The sequence below is a fragment of the Topomyia yanbarensis genome, chromosome 2, assembly GCF_030247195.1.
Source record: "Topomyia yanbarensis strain Yona2022 chromosome 2, ASM3024719v1, whole genome shotgun sequence".
Lineage (NCBI taxonomy): Eukaryota > Metazoa > Arthropoda > Insecta > Diptera > Culicidae > Topomyia > Topomyia yanbarensis.
The window spans coordinates 446,349,160-446,366,907 of record NC_080671.1 but is presented as its reverse complement, the minus strand read 5'-3'; the positions used below and the strand labels follow the sequence as shown (position 1 = coordinate 446,366,907).

Below are 17,748 nucleotides of genomic sequence, written 5' to 3'. Positions count from 1 at the left end.
CCGTCATAATGCTCCACCGAAGAGGACAACGGACGGAATGTGGAGACGGCGTATGGACAACGAATTGCAAGAGATGCTTGAAGAACCACTCATTGTTAGCTCAGCGACATTTGGGCGGCTGCGGCGGGATGGGCATGTCGTTAGAATGGTGAACAAATCGGTAAAAATTGTTCTAGAAACTAATCCGACAGCTACAAAGAGGAGAGATCGGTCAAGATGAAGGAGACCTGAGGAGTCGAATCATCAACTCTTCAAAAAAGTAGTAAAAGACTCGATATCTTCAGCAAAGTTGTATTTTATTTCATTTAAAACATCTTTATTGAAGTTATGAAAATTCTATGTAGCATATCGAGATATAGAACAAGATTTGCGAAATCATTTTTAACGAACCACTTCAATATGAACTTTGGTAATACTGCACCTGTATTAATTGATTTTTCCTCTGTTGTGGCAATCAAAATTGCGTCCAATTTTCTTCAATGTCTAAAACAAAGTGTAACTAACATTCAAAAATACTCGTCCAAACTAAATATTGTGTCGTTGCGAAAATTTCCTGTCCGAAAAATTTGGAGTGCGGTGCAGATCGATCCATTAAGGCGCTTTCTGACTAACTACATCATAGAAAACACTCAACATACCTTGATCCCTTCGTGATAAGTAGGGGAAACTTTTATAATTCACAGTTCCGTGATAAATACCGGAGAAACCGGATTTTCCTGTTCGGAAGTTTTTTGTGAATGCATGTTTGTTTACGTGCACTTCGGCAACACTATGGCATACGCAAAGATTAGTGTGCACTGTGTGAAATTGGTTGAAATATGGTCAAAATTGAATATCCAACATTTCGAATGTCAAATATTAAATTTATTTCTGAAAAAACGATGTGGGTAAGAATTTTCCTCATTTCCATGAAATAAAATAATGTACACATGCCAGTATAATTGATCATTTGTTTTCGATCGTTTCTTACAGTGTGAAAACATTTTGCAAAAAATCAAATCCCATGGCCAGCTAGTTATAGATTCGCTTGTTTGTTGATGAAAATGACATGACTTCCCTTGCACAGTGGTCCAGGAAGCGAAATTAGCGGGAAACAATTGTTAACGCATTCATCTTTAGGTTTAGAGATTTGGTGTCTTAGAAACATTTATTATGCGTGACAAATTGCATCTTTTGGCTGAAACGATTTTAGGGTGGTCCTTAAAATGTCAAAGTTATAGACATTATTTAAAATTATAGTTCAGATAGAATGATACTTTCTTCTGCAATATTCTAGAACAATCAATTCTGAGCAACTTTGTTGAAGATACTAACTTTGTATCTCAAACCGTTTTCATTTTATAGTGAGTTCCATATCATAACATAGGGTGTCTCTCAAAAAAGCAGTTTTCTCCGTACAGTTTTTTAATATGATTTTTCTCACAAAAGTACCTTTCAGTGTACTTTTAGAGCATGATTAGAGGCAACTTTTGCTGAAGAAAGAAAACTTTCATCTTGTCTGGTTCAAAAGTTATGCTTAATTTTCACTTAAAAATACGCCCTTTTCAAATGACGATATCTCAAAAGGGGGCAAACTAAAATCGATAATTTTGATTGCATTTGAAAGGCTGTACTTTTGCCTACAATATATTGAAAAATTGGAGAACGCTTTTTTGTCTTTCTCAAATAAATCAAATTTAAGTAAAAGCATTTTTGCGTATAATCCTACAGCGCTCATATTAAAAAATATTTGTTTTACGCTGATTCTGTGAATTCTTGTCAAGACTTTTCAAGGATCACATACATTTGCAGGTTTTTCATATTGCAAATAGGGCGATGACCCTATTTTGGGCTCACTCGTTAGGGTGGCGCACTCTACTATTAATTACTCGACCTATGTACAATCGTTGAAATACATATAAATTATGACCAATGCGTTAGGGTCAATATATTTGCTTAATTCCTGAGAACCAGTATATTAAATAACTTGTATACGAGTGCAATAGAAACGCTTTCCTCTTACTTCCACCCTACCATACCACCAACAAACATAATGAAGCTATCGAAAATGCAAATATACACTGAAGTCTTTTTAGGCGGTTTTATGGCGCATCCCCTACATAAAGAAGCCTAAGTACAGTATGTAAAATAATTAAAGACACCCTCGTTCTTTTCTATTTAATCCCATTACCACTACTAGACTGCCACACTTTATTACGACGACTAACTTATTCAGTTTTTTATTTGTTGGCTGTGAAACGATAAATCAAAAATTTTAAAGGAATGCTCATCGTACAATACAACAAACCTTTCCTATGACAAAAACTACTGAAACGATAAAGGGGTGGGTTTAATTTTTTACATACTGTATATAGGAATTGTTGCATTCGCACAATTCTCTGTTTTCATCTTCGTCGATGAATCTTTGATCATGTAGTAGAAGATTAGTTTGATGATTTAATAAGCGCGTCTTTTAAAGATTACTGCTAGTGTGTAATACTGGAAATCGTTACCAAACATCTTAGCTGCAATGAGTCGAACTCTCATCAGTTCCCCATTTGATAATCAAAATCATGCGTAGTTTCTGGGTTTCAGTATTGCACTTGATGTACTCAATTAAGCGCTTTGCAGAGTGGTCTACCAAATATACGACAGTCGTTGTAAAGTACTTGAATGATTCTCTTATTTCATTTAAAAATATTAAAAACTCTGTTGAATAATTTGTTGCGTTTATATAGCAGAAGGATATCAGATTTTTTTACTTGAACAATACCGTTATATGAAGTACAATTTTGTTTTTTGGTTTGAGGTTAGTAGATTGCAGATCTTGATACTGCTACCTGCTAAAACCGTTCCTGCAAATGAACGAAATCGATTGAAAATTTGTGTAGATTTTGGGAAATCTTGGCAATAATTGGAAGCAAATTATAGGTCAAGTCATTGGTGATTGGTGGTCTTTACCCTATCTGCATTATGAAAAGCCTGCAAATGTATGTGATCCTTGAAAAGTCTTTAGAAGAATTCACAGAATCAGCGCAAAACAAATATTTTTTAATATGAGCGCTGTAGGATTATACGCAAAAATGCTTTTACTTAAATTTGATTTATTTGAGAAAGACAAAAAAGCGTTCTCCAATTTTTCAATATATTGTAGGCAAAAGTACAGCCTTTCAAATGCAATCAAAATTATCGATTTTAGTTTGCCCCCTTTTGAGATATCGTCATTTGAAAAGGGCGTATTTTTAAGTGAAAATTAAGCATAACTTTTGAACCAGACAAGATGAAAAGTTTCTTTCTTCAGCAAAAGTTGCCTCTAATCATGCTCTAAAAGTACACTGAAAGGTACTTTTGTGAGAAAAATCATATTAAAAAACTGTACGGAAAAAACTGCTTTTTTGAGAGACACCCTAAGTTATGATATGGAACTCACTATAAAATGAAAACGGTTTGAGATACAAAGTTAGTATCTTCAACAAAGTTGCTCAGAATTGATTGTTCTAGAATATTGCAGAAGAAAGTATCATTCTCTCTGAACTATAATTTGAAATAATGTCTACAACTTTGACACTTTAAGGGCCACCCTAAAACCGTTTCAGCCAAAAGATGCAATTTGTCACGCACAATAAATGTTTCTAAGACACCAAATCTCTAAACCTAAAGATGAATGCGTTAACAATTGTTTCCCGCTAATTTCGCTTCCTGGACCACTGTGCCTTGGTGTCAAGCTCGAAGCCTAGGAGGCAAATTGAAAAGGGTTTATACCAACTTTAAAGAATTGATACGGTGGAAAATGAAGAAATGTTGAAGTTGATTGTTCAAATTCATCTAAAGCCCAATGTTGAGTAGACTACATGAGCACTAACAGTAATATAAAACAGCAAGCATGAGTAATAGGCATCTTTTATATCTTTTCTGGAAAACTGCTCGTAACAAGCGATATGGACTACAGTGATTCCTCGCAGTGCAACTTCGACGATTTTGTCCGTATGGATTGTGTGCATGAGCATGGTGTACGATTATGCTCCTCTGTCGTATGGTTGACAGAAGAAACGTCATAACTGGTTAGCTCAGGTATGATTAGGCTGACCAACTGACCAAGCGTATGATGTATCTACTGGGAAAATAATTGTTACTTGCAGATAACCCTCCACAAGTCGCGTAGTGCACTGAGTACACAGCGTTCTGAAATCTGATGAAATTGTCTTGGAGATTCATGTAGTTGCAAATATATGCAATGACGCGTCAGTTGGAGGGATAAGGAAGAAAGCTTTTCTCTTGAATTCATAAGACACTTAGCAAGTTTCGATAATAATGCATTATTGTTTCTTAAATTCAATGCGTTACGAGACCTTCTATTTTCACAGACTTCGATCCATCCCAAGCGTACAGCGATTTATGCTTATTGAATGAATCCTTTATACGATTTTTGTTGCAACTGGCCAATATTATTCCAGATGAATCTGTAGGTGTCAGATATACGATATTTTCATGCGACATGATGAAATATTCATGAATATAGCCCGCAAATAGTCCGAAAGGAATTTTCGCATAAATCAGGAACCAGTTCTCTAGCCGAACCAACAATGCTTATGGACCTTGAAATAAAAGCTAAATCAATTACAGGTTGTTTGGCAAAACCACCGTCCATATGGGTGTTATTTGAAAAGGGATGGTCAACAAAAATCGGAAATTGATAATCGAGGCCTTTTTGAAAACCAAGATGGCGATTTCCGGTTAACACAAAACAGCGAAAAGTATCTTCAATATGGGTGTTATTCGAGAGGGGGAGGTCAATAGAGGACAGAATTTATAACGCCATTTTTAAAACCAAGATGGCAGCCTCTGGTTACCACAAATCAATGATGGTGTCGTAAAGCGGGTGGACAGCAAAAGTCGGAAAGTGGTTGTTCAAGCCATTTTGAAAACCTAGTTGGTGGCTTCAAGTGCCAAAGATACAATGAAAACAATCATCAGTATGGGTGTCATCTGAAAGGGGTGGTGAGTAGAAAACGGAAATTGATGATTGACGCCACTTTTGTTCGTCCTTTCCATATATTTCGGTAATCTCCTTTGGCTTGATCCTCCCGAATCACCGCTAGTAGCGGCCGTCATCTTGGATTACACCACCAGACGTTGGAAGCTACTCTTGGGCATGGTCGCCCGATACCGCCCCCAAATAGACAAAAAGGCAAAAAAGAAAGGCCCTACGTCGACGGTTCACAAGTGCTCCCACAATTTTGGGACACACTGTAGATGCACGAGCAAGAAAAACGCACTTTGCCGATTTTGATTTTTGTGCCGTTCTAACACTTTTGGCACGCACTGTACCGTACAAATATTGATACACAAATATCACCAAATACAACGTCAAAAAAATTTCAATATTTTCTAAAAACTTTTTACTTTTTTATTATATTCACAGAGAATTTAGCCGTTTCTTCACCGATTTTCACAATTATTTCAACGTTATTCACTGGAGAATCACTTCACTCAGCTATTCGTCAGGAATTAGCGCGAAAAACACCGAAAAAACACTGTATTCAATTCCCGTATGCGCGTTGCTGATACCGTGCGGCACGGTGTTTTCTACTCAGATGTCACATTCTAATGGAATTTTTTGAGTTTCCAGATTTTAGTTGATCTATTGGTTTCAATCGTGATCACGGTAAGCCACCGTAAGTAAATAAAAATGGTTTCGGGGAAAAAGCCATAACTCCGCCAATAATTAATATATTTTTATGAACTTGTTTACTTCACTGAAAAATGTGCTACCAAAATACTATAACTTTGCTATAATGAAATCATTGCTTTATGCCTTTATGTAAATTCAAACTTTCTTGACATTTTTCGCACAAAAAGGTAGGTAACCTCTTAAGCAGTTTTATTAGTGTAGCATGTGATTTTATTTGTATATTAGTTGTTATTAAGGCTTAAGCTTATTGAAATGTCATTAGGGTTAAACAATGCCTGTTGATGTTGTGTCACTTTATAGGATGTGTTTTCAAAAGACGAGAAGGTTTTATGCCTAACGGAGACATATCTTGAAAGGAGATCCACTCCATTCGGCTTTTCCCTACTCCACGAAAAAATATAAGCAAAAATAAACAAACGTGTAGCCGTTTCTGATCTCCATTTTATTATCTGAAGGACATCAATGGATTATTTTTTTAAATAATCTGCAGTATTCATCATCTTAAAATAAAAGTTGAACCGCTGATTTTCTGGGTGTGTACATTGTTTTATTTAACCTCGAATATATTCGAATATTCGAATTCGTACCCCCAGATTTCAAAAACATCGAAAAAAAGTTCCTTCGCCTTGTTGGATTTAGCTAGCATTAAATCATTTTTGCCAAAACGTTGCCAGATGTATAAAGTTTCCAACGAGTGCTTCTATATCAAAATCAGCGCAATAAAATTATCGCACGAGCTCGCCAAAAAACTGACCTATTTTACCCCACTCTACTCTACTACCTTTATTATGCGCATTGATGGCTCCTTAAATGAACAGCGACTGCTTCTTAAAGAAGATTTCGCTAGGATTAACGGCAAAATAATACGTGACAGTCTTTTTGAGTTTGAATCGTATTGTTATAGTTCCAAGCTTATGATATTTGAGAAGGATTAATCTCATAAATTGATTGCACAAAAGATTATTCGTTACCAATGTCTACCAACGTGGCTGTGTGTTTTTATGGATGGCTTCGATTGATTTACAAAGTGTATTATTTAATTCGTAGAAGAATGCTTTACATTAAAAAAATGTCCCTCATTTAAATTTCAGGAGATCATCTTTGAAATTTTAAATCTCCTTTGAACAATCACAATATCACAAATACGCTATCAGATCCAAAAATATAGATATAGAACGGGGAACTAATCAAAAATCTAAAACAAGTAATTCAATCAATATAAAATAAAACTGGTTCGGATTTCTCATTTTCTCTTCGCATCGACACGTCCCAAAAAAAAATTAAAGCGTTCAACGAATCTGTTTCGTCTATCGTCTACCATTTATTAAATTCCTCTGTAAGTACTCATCAACCGAAAGAATCATTTAAATACAAAATACCTCCCCATTCGGACTTCATTTATGAAATCGGTTGACCCTCATTTTTTTCTCCATTTCATTGTATTCTCTTCGGAGGAAGCAAAAACCAAACGATCCCCGTTTCTGGTTCCATCATCGAAAAAAAAATCCATTGAATGACACCTTTTATGACGGTCATTGGCCCCAACAAAAGGCCGCGTCCCGCAATAATGATCCCTTTTATGGAACCATCAGTTCCGTTTCGGTGCAAAAAATACCCCTCCACCACGGCACGCGGGCCATGTCCGACCTGAGGGGGAAGGGGGACATCCAAATAAATCAGCAATAATTTATATTACTCACCGTACGGTTGCCTTTGTGTTTGACGCGGCATTTCAGGATCGCCGTATCGTCCACCACGGTCGTCACGTTACGCGGACTGACATCATCGAAATACGGCTTATTGTCACCACCACCGCCGACACTGTGACCGGCCGGAAGCTGCGGCAGGGTGAACGGAGCCGCAATTCCACCCGAGGGACCTGCTGCGCCGTTTTCATTGCTGCTGGAGGAGGCCGGTGGAGCGGTGATTCCTGTTGGAGGACGACAGATCATTAGAAATAAAGTTAAATCGAGGTTGATAGAAGTGAAAACATCCAACAGAAAATATCTCGACAAATAACCGGCGTGTAACTTGCTAAACTACCAACTCAAATACAAAATTTACTTTCCGACAGCTGAGATAGTGGAGAGAAGCAAAACCCCAGCCATGAATTATTCAGCAACCAGGCAGAGCCAGAGCAACAATCACGATCCCGCATATCTTTTCCGACTGGTGAACTGGCTTGGATATTCCCATCCACCGGGTGCTGTTCAGTGGCAAGAAAACGTGCATCCGTGCGCTCATCCGAGCGAAGAGGGCGCATGCCAAACCTAGGCAGAGTTTGCAATCTGACGGAAAACTTTAGCTCAGGGAAACCATAAATTATGCACACATTTTGTCAAAATTCATCTCCGCTCTCGCCATGCCACGAACTGCTGCTGCTGCTGCCTACAGTAGCGCCTGCCCAAGTTTCGCAACACACCGGGTCATAATGCGGCGCCGGCGGCACTGAATTCTCCATCCGTTAGATCCCCTGGAAAAAGAGGTCCAATCTAAATGAAAAGATCAACTTATCCGCAGGCGAAATGGCAGCAGCTCCAGCAGTAAGAATAACACAATGGCCAGGTAGTGCCGAGGGCAGGGTGTAGAAGAATATCTATCTGTCTTTCCTTAGTTTTTGGGGCCAAAATTTCCGCTCCAACTTTTGGATTGTTATGAGCGAACGACGGCAGACAAAACTTTGCCCTGCACCGGTCGTTCGGCAATTCGGACGGACAAGTTGAGATGATTACTTTGTTGTTGTAGAAGTTAGGTAGGGAAATTCGAAATGCGAATACATGAATTGTGATAAATGGGGAACTATTCGCAAACAGAACGAAGATTGATTGAGAAGTATCTTCTAGTAAATTTATTAAAGGTAGGTAATTAGTCAAAGAAACATCAGCAAGAGGCAGCTCGAATCATTTGTTTACAAAGATTCTGTCAAAAATTCACCGAATAAATTGTTGGGTCGACTAAACTCTAAATGATTAAGACTTTTTTATTGAGATTTGGCCTGTTCTTGCTCAAAATTATTTCCCAAGATTATTTCACAAATATTATGCATGTTTTTCAGACAATTTGGAGGTCACTTTCATACAGTTTGCTATTGTTGCGTTGCGTTGCGTAAGCACGGTATACTTCGTAGATTGCAGACTGATGACTCTCATTTCCAGCCAGACTACTTAAGGAGCATTGTTTGGGAATAACAATTGATCCAGTCCAAGCGAGAATTTCGCCTGAGAACCACAATTGCTGGCCACGACCATCTTTACCGTAGCTTGGGATATGAGAAAAGAAGTGTTGATGTGGTACTTACTTAACGGAAGCCGCCGACTCAGTGACGCTCCCATAAGTACCACGGACTGGGTAGTGGGTGGGTTGTTAGTCAGGATTCGCCTCAAGCAAGCGATGCGACTGAGAATTTATTTTCGTGCATAAGAAGTTTGAATAGTTTATTGAAAGCCCGGACAGCCGGCTGTCGGGAGTGTTGTCGATAATATAAAATGGACCATAAATTATTGATGTAATTTAATTGATTTATTGGCCTAAAAGTGAGCCAATGAATATGACAATAAAACGTATGTTCTTCGTGCTGGTATGACTGCTGCGAATTGATAGCTGGCTTCTGATTCTTCTTGAGAAACTATCAATTCCAATTTTTTCACTCAGACAATACCATGCGTATTCCTCACGCACATTAAATTCCCAGTGGATTAGTTCCCTATTTAGTCAAATAAACACTAAACAAACAAATAAATTAGTTTGCTTTGTCCAAAGAGATGTCAGCTAGATTGGCATCAACCGGCGGATACGTGTTCCCTTGCAATGCCATCAAATCAAAGAACATTTAAAATTACATACGACACACTATGTGCAATTCTGATGAATAATATAATGAATAATAATAATATAATTATTTGCAATAAAATAAGATCGGAAAAATTAGTTGAATAACCAAGGTAGTTCATTTTCAAAGATAGCACTGTTGATGAATCACCTTACAAAATAGGTGATAAGGGACGCGGACGAAAATAGCTGACCACCGCCACTTTCATAGAGTTTGCTATTGTTGTACGGTAACCGAAATGTTCAAATAGTTTCAAACATCGACTCCCACCATGTCAAATGCACCCAATTTTAAACGGGATTCAACCTGAATAGTGGTCGCAGTGGTAAAGCTTCCCCTAACAAAAATACGGGATTCTAATATCATATGGTAACTGAAACGCGCCATCTTGAGTTTCAAATTGACTTCAAACAGCGATTGTCATTATCTACTTGATTAGTATTTTGTGAAAATCATCAACTTCTTTCATGGCACCCATATTGAGTTTTGTTGTGACCATAAGTCACCATTTTGGGTTCCAAAGACGTCAATCATCATTAATCACCATTTACTAACGACCCCCTTTCAAATGACAGCCTCATTGATGGTGGGTTTCTGTATTTTAGAGTAACCGAACACTGCCAAGTTGAATTTCAAAATGGCGTCATTCATCAATTTCCGTCATCTAATGACTAACCCTTTCCAAATGATATTTTTTTCCAGTGTTTAGTTGAAAACTCAAGCCGCCATTTTGAATCTTAAAATGGCATCAATCATCAATTTCTGTTATTTACTCAGCGCTACCTTTCAAATGACACCCATATTAAAGATAATGTCCAGTGTTTTGTGGTAACCGAAAGTCGTCATCTTGGGCTTTAAAATGACGTCAATCATCAATTTTCGTTATCTACTGACCTTCTTTTAAATGTCATCTATACTACCCTTTAAAGCATAAGAGTCCCATAATGAAAAAAAAGCCGAGAAAAACGCTATCCAAGATTGACTTTTTTATTTAGACTTACCATGTTTTAGTATTTTTTCGATACTCTCTTAGCAAATCTGGTAATCTTATTTTTGCATTGTGATTCAGTAGTGATACTCTTATGCTTTAAGGAGAGGTTCTCGTTCAAAATTTCCAAAAATTTGATTTTTTTGCATTTTTTGATAGGTATACGTGTCTACTATATTGTGATAAACAAGTTTTTCCATTCGCGCATCAAAAAAGTTTCTAAATGCCATTGTTCAAAGCGGCGTCCTGGCCTCCATGGGACGCTCTCGGCTCAGGACGTACGCCTCAGGTAGAAACCTTTTCATGGCATGGCATTATGCACGTTCCCAGAATGCTTCGCATTGCACTGTACTGCACGTATTTCATGGCATGATCAGTAGAGGTCGCCACTGCTGCCACGACTGAACTGCGTCTGGTCGTGGCGTATCTGAATAGTCAAAATTATTAAAGTTACATTTTAGTCCGTCATAATCGAATCGCAATTTTTTTATTTTGATACATCGTAACTCAAATTCGTGTTTATAAATCTCAAAACTTTTTTTTTCGCGATTTTGGCTAAAATACCACTGATTTGTTCAGTGGGGTTGCGCCATATTGGATCGGCCATTTTGAATGAGTTCAGATTCGTAATCAGTGATGTCCAAAACACATAATTCCATATAATTGTCACAAAATATTGACATTATAACGGGTGTTCAACAAAAAATGAAATTTTTTCAGTCTTATAGTTAAAAAGCAAAAAAATGCTCCTTTAAGAACGGCAGAAGAATTTTCTCAAGACAATCTTTCTGTTACACTTGTTGATTGATGACCAACAACGCTCGTCTTGAACCACGGCTTTGAAATCCCTCTTTTTGGTATGGCGATGTACAGCATAACTTTTTTTTTAAATTTATGCTTAAACTTATATTTTACTACCGGTGGTGTGGCCGACTTGTCGCTGGAATAGTAGCTGTCATTTCCTGGAATGCTGTCGAACAGCTTTTTCAACGCTTCCTTCTTCCTCCTCGTCATTATCTTCGCCGGACAGCCGCTACCGGCCTTCCGCTCCACGCTCAGGGATGCCAGGATTCGGTAAACTGTACTCACGGGCACGTTTTCGTCTCGAAAATGGTCTACCGTTAACTTTTTTTTCCACGACGACTATGCGTTTCGTAAAACCGTACAACACGCTCGCGGAGTGCTTGCTGTTTCGACGCCATCTTCGATCTATTAAATTTTGTTTGCTTAACAATGAAGAGCTTAAAATTACCTTGAAAATCGATCAAACCGTTATCTTGCAATTCGGGACGCCAACCGAAAAATATGTCGACTTTGTGCGTTATTATTTCCCGAATAATTAGTCAAGGTGTTTGCGTTCTGACTTTGTCTCTTCAGAATCACGGCACTTGACCAAAGCATCGTCTTGACGGTAGTTCAAAGTTGGAAACACCACTCTTTATTTATAGGAACAAATATATTTGACCATGAAACAAAAATTTGCGTACCTATAATAAAGTCTTCAAAATAAAAAAAGTATAAGCCTTTAACATGAAATTTATTTTGCATTACGTTTAAAAATTTATTATTTATCTCTATTTTCTTGCCTTTTGTTCAGTTTATGTTCTTGAGTTTCTTCTTTCTGTTCGACATCTTCTTGTAATTTTCTTTTGATGTATAATACTTTTATCGTTTTAATGCAGGGGTTACGTTTCACGATTCTTTGGCTTTAGTTTTACCCGATTTTTGAACGTGAATATCTGTCATTGCACTGAATAAACAATTAGATTTTGTTTCATCTGATTGGAAATATGCACAATAATTTTGCAACAAATTCCGAAGCAGTTTAAATAACGGATAACGGATAATAATTAATTTTGTCAAAACAGCAATTTTCGGCGCCATGATTGGTCTGTACAGTTCGATTTTTGTCGTCAAATGGACTGAGACATACGCGTAAGGCACGACCCAGAAGAAAAAAAAAATCAGTTTGCGTTTTAACACCGCAGAAAATGAAGCATGATTGCAGCTGCCCATCAAACGCAGATCGATACCAGAGCATGAGCGGCAACGTGTCCGCTTGAATTATCCGTTGCTCGCATGCCAAACGAGCAACATCATGACTATAACGTTCGGGAGGTACAATAATCGGATGAACACCGTTTACAGTCTGCTGTGTGCAAAGTTTATCGTGAGCTCCTTACACTGCTGTGCTGCACAATTGGAAACGAACGAATATAAAATGATACGATAGGTTCGGGTCGTGTCCATACGATGATTCGTATTGTGCACGGGTAGACTTGGTGTGGATTGGAGCACACAGCGGGATGTGACGTTACACTGGCTCGAAAACAGGCCAACATTAAATCAAAATCAGCTATAAGTCTTTACACAGCATTCACAGCTATCTGGTCTCTTAGGAAAAGTTGTGTGTTTTGTGATGATAAATAATACCTTAGAACACTGAGAACGCGAAAAATCAGGAACAAAAAATTTTTAAGTAAAAATAGGAAATGAAGGAGTTTATCATAGATAACCTCTCACAACTCGATTACTGTGCGTGACAGAGACAACATGTCTTCTTCAAAATTTACAAAAATACTCTCCTCTACAACTTTGTCGAAGACAACCAAACGTGATCTCCTTCGGTTCAAAAGTTAAATTTTCTGTAGCCTACTATGATCAATTTATAAACAAAATAATATTGCCAAAAGATGGCGCTTTTTATACATACAAACTTTGTAGAATATGTGAAACCGCTCATATGGACAGTTTTGACTCCAATGAATTAAGTACACTCAGGTTTTTTACGCGGGGGATACAGGCCGCGTAAATGAAAACCGCGTAAATTTCAAAAACCGCGCAAAATGAAAACCGCGTGAATTTTAAAATGTGCGTAAAAAACCGCGCAAAAAAAACCGCGTAAAAAACTTGAGTGTACCTCAAAACGCTGTTTTGAGCCACTGTGCAACGTCTCACGCCATTTAAGTGGACCGACAGCCACTGAGACTTCATCGAAATTGCATCGAGTAAACGGTGAGGGTCCACCTTCAGTCATGCCCATTAGCCTTGTCCTGAAAGCTTTGGACTGCAGAGGAGTGAACGTTGTACAAGTCAGGATCACTGTACGGCCTTAGATAAATGCAGAAATATATAACGATTGGTCGCAGTGAAACGAGTACGATGACTTGCTCCAAACATTCCCATCCAGGCATTTTTAGTACAGTCCCAGTTAGATATTTCTTAATCGCTATAAAAACACCACCTTCGCGACGTAGATTACTGGGGGAAGAGTTGCGATCGCATGGTTAAATTGCGTAGTTCGTCGTTCGCTCGGTGTTTAATACGTCATCACGTTGTGAGTGAGAACGAGAATGTCGTAGTCGGAAAAAGGTGAGGGGAAGCTAGAAGGCCTGCGTTTTTGTAATCATTCCACGAACGTTCTGGTAGTAGACGGACAGGAAATCAGGTGTTGTACGCGATGTGCTATGAACCAAGAGGTTTTCAGGGAGTGGATTATCATTTAAAGCAAAATACTCGTCTGAGAAGGGAGTTCGGAAAATCCCCTCACGACCTGCAAACGCCGAGACGACTAAGCTGGTCGCAGGCTGATAGCGCGACTACGTCGGAGTGCTCGATCCCGGTCCCGGGGGTGGCAATGACAAAAAGATTCCACCTTCATTTAGTTGATTCACGTGTATGTTCACCTGTCATGCGGTACAGGCAGATTATCTAAAGCTAGCACACAGTAATTTAAAAAAAACCCTGCGTAATAACCTTTGGAAGATTCGTGGTAATACAGAGTGCGCCACTGGTTGTTTTCTCCGACAATGGCGCAAACTTTGTTCGCCTGGTATCAGAGGAAAGACAGAAACTTCAGAAGATCATTGAGGACTGCGCCAAGATTCTTGGTATTTTTTTGCGTAGATAAAGGGTGAACACGAAATTATTGCGACACATTCAACAGGGCATAACTTTTTTACCATTGGGTAAAAATCAACCAAATTTTGCACACTTTCTCATTGATGTGTATTGTTTTCATGTTGTCAAACTCGAAGTCGTGTTTTTCGATTCAACGAAAATGGAGGTGGACCAACGCGAGTCGAGAGAACAAATTCTTTCCAAACACCTGGAATTTCCTGATCTGTCACACCGGCAGAACATTCACCATTCAACCGTCTCCAGAGTGTTGAAGCGGTTCCAGGAGCGGTTGACGTTGGACCACGGCAAAGGAGCTGGTAGAAAACCGGGACCGGAGAACATAAAGACGGAGGGAAAGGTGAAGCGGATGATTAAAGCAAATCCCAACGTCTCAAGCCGTTATTTGGCTAGAAAGATCGGCATGTCGCAGAGCTACGTCCAGAATGCAAAGAAGAGAGCTGGACTACATACATACAAGGTACAGAACTTCCCAAACCGCGATAAGCGGCAACAATCGACGGCTAAAACTCGGGCACGGAAGCACTACGAGAAGATGCTGACAAAATATGGCTGCTGTGTGATGGACGACGAAACGTATATAAAAGCCGATTTTAAGCAAATTCCGGGGTTGGAGTTTTTCACCGGCAAGAACATGTTCTATGTGGACGACAAATTTAAGAAGAAGAAAATGTCGAAGCTCGCCTCCAAATATCTCATTTGGCAGGCCATCTGCTCTTGCGGACTGAGGAGTGAGCCTTTCGTGACAAAGGGCACAGTAAATGGCGAGATCTACAAATCTGAGTGCCTCGAGAAGCGCCTTTTGCCGTTCTTGCAGCAGCACGACGAAGTTCCGCTATTTTGGCCAGATTTGGCATCATGCCACTATTCTAAAACTGTCCTGGAGTGGTATGAGGCCAATTCTGTCCATTTTGTTCCAAAGGACATGAATTCGCCAAACTGTCCGGAGCTGCGCCCGGTGGAGCAGTACTGGGCAATGATGAAGCGGGAACTTCGGAAGAGCCAGAAGACAGTCAATGACGAGAAGGACATGTTAAGAAAATGGAAAAAAAACTGAGAAACTGGTACCGGATGACACTGTAAAGACTTTGATGGAGGGCATCAAGCGAAAATGCGTTCAATTTTACACTCAAGGCTCCATCGATTAACTTTTCTTTTGATTTTTGAAGTAAATATATGTATATAACTACCCTAAAATTTTGGTTTGATTTTAAACATTATAAGAAAATTGGCATGACATTTTCGGTGTCGCAATAATTTCGTGTTCGCCCTTTAAGTTTGGGAGAACAATTTTTTAGCAAGATTAGATTTAGCAAAAGATCTGTCCCAGTATTTTTGTCACGAAAAAGACTATGAATAATTGATTGTACCATCTATCAAATTACGCAACGGTTCAGTGACGCCAGATTCAGAAGTTTTTGATGATAATGAAGTGAAAACTGAGGATGAAGGGAGCAGTGAACAGCGACATTGATCGGTTAAAGAAATAGCGAAGCAGTTGATAAAAAACTAAAACCAATAAATAACGATTTTCCTAAGAGTTAGGTCCATAGTTCAATTAAAATGTAGAAACATTTATTTGAGATTATATAATTGCTTGTGTGTTCAACCAATTCCATTTCCACTTCTATATCGATTTCCAGCGATACACGATAAGAAGATAAATGAATAAAGAACAATTTAATCTCAAAGTTTTCCTGGATTCAATTCTGTTACCATAACTTTTATCGTACAATTATCTGTATAACAATAAATAGCTACACTTTAGTTCCCCAGGATATACCTATATATAAAATAAAAGCTGAGATAATATTTAATATAGTACGCAATCGAACGATATGATTCTACATCTCATGCGTCCCAGCTGTGCCTTAACTCCGGACTAGCTTGTATATTTTCGAACACGCCCAGCAAAATAAAGAATTATTATTGGAAACAGATGATCCCAACTGCAAAATTGATGGAGTAATCAAAGGATTGACCGGAGTACCCGAGCCTGCTTTTATTTCGATTTTAGATCCGATCCGGGTACTGTATATGTGCCTGTGTCTTTGTGGGTGTGTGTGATTTTCTCTACTCGGACCCGTCGATGAAACATTTCCATTCCTGGCAGCTCCATGAACGAAGCCGCCGCTACTGCTGCTGCTGCGCTGACTAAGCCGTGAGGGGATATGAAAAATGTTCATTATGTGCCGATAGTACCTAGTGACCCGGGCCTATCTATCTAATGATGAAAATGACCTGCTATCGCTGCACACTCGCACCTAATGGGACTATTCCCGGCGGGTGTGCGTGTGAGCTTCTGCTTCCGCATAGATTATAGTCTCTGGGGAGTGCAAGTTCAATCAAATGGATTATGGGATGCGGAAGAGGGGGGGGGGGCTCTTGCACAGAGTGCAGATGTGTACCGGTTTGGATCACGCCGGATTCTCTCCGGTGCTTAGCTATTCAATGGCTGAGTGGTGATTATTATTTTCATTTTTCCCAGCCCGGCTTATCTAATGAGTTTTGTAGCGGTACGCGTAATTGGGAGAGCGGGACGCACTGACATCCATCAAAAAGCTTGTACATTCATTTGATAAAACATCGTGTGTTCGTGGAAGGATTATTTAGAGGATTTTTGTTTGAAGCGGGGATTTTTGCAGCAATTTAGTTTTGCATCATGCTGGTTAATTATACATTGTTGAGCTGAAATATTTGGCTTTTCACAGCGAAACAAGTCATAGAATAACCGTGGCGGACGGAATTGATGTACACTACCGCTGCCACTCAGTTTCGGTTGGGCTGTAGTTGGAAGCGTCAAACTGGTTTAAGCGGTTACTTTTTTGTGTTGTGAAATTGAGGAAAGTTTGGATTTTTGTAAAGGTATGCAGAAATAATTTTATTTCATCAAAGTTATAGTTTTTACATTACATTGTTTAGCTTGGTTTCGGTAGAATGCCAGTAGTTGTATTTCGTGTTTGATCGAATGAGTGAAAGTGCACATTGAAGCAAAAATTATGCTTAGAAAGAACAAATAATTCCTATCGTGCATATTTCATTAACGCAATTTTTTTATAAAATGGTCAATAACGGCGCCGGACACGACCACGGCTACTCTTCCGGGGAAGAAAAAGAATTCTGGTGTTCCTAAAACCGTTATTAACTAAAAAAAATGACCATAAATTTGGCATACGGCATTCGAAAGATACAGTATTCAAGCATCTTCTCAGTGAATTTTAAAATGATCCATCGAGGGATTCGAGAGAAATTGCAAGTTTTATGACACGTTTCAAAAGGCTACCAGCAAACACCCACGGGTTTGGTACTATCTCTACAAACAATTTTTTTTGTCTACTTATT

General features: G+C 38.8%; 1 protein-coding gene across 2 annotated transcripts in view; it reads right to left on the bottom strand.

Moving 5' to 3' along the window:
- LOC131685723 (hemicentin-2-like) overlaps positions 1–17,748 on the bottom strand; it is a 135,411-nt gene that overhangs the window by 22,081 nt on the left and 95,582 nt on the right. For both annotated transcript variants that reach the window (XM_058969632.1, XM_058969633.1), the window contains exon 3: positions 7,372–7,601. In XM_058969632.1, the coding sequence (XP_058825615.1) occupies positions 7,372–7,601 (230 nt within the window). The remainder of the gene's footprint in view (positions 1–7,371; positions 7,602–17,748) is intronic.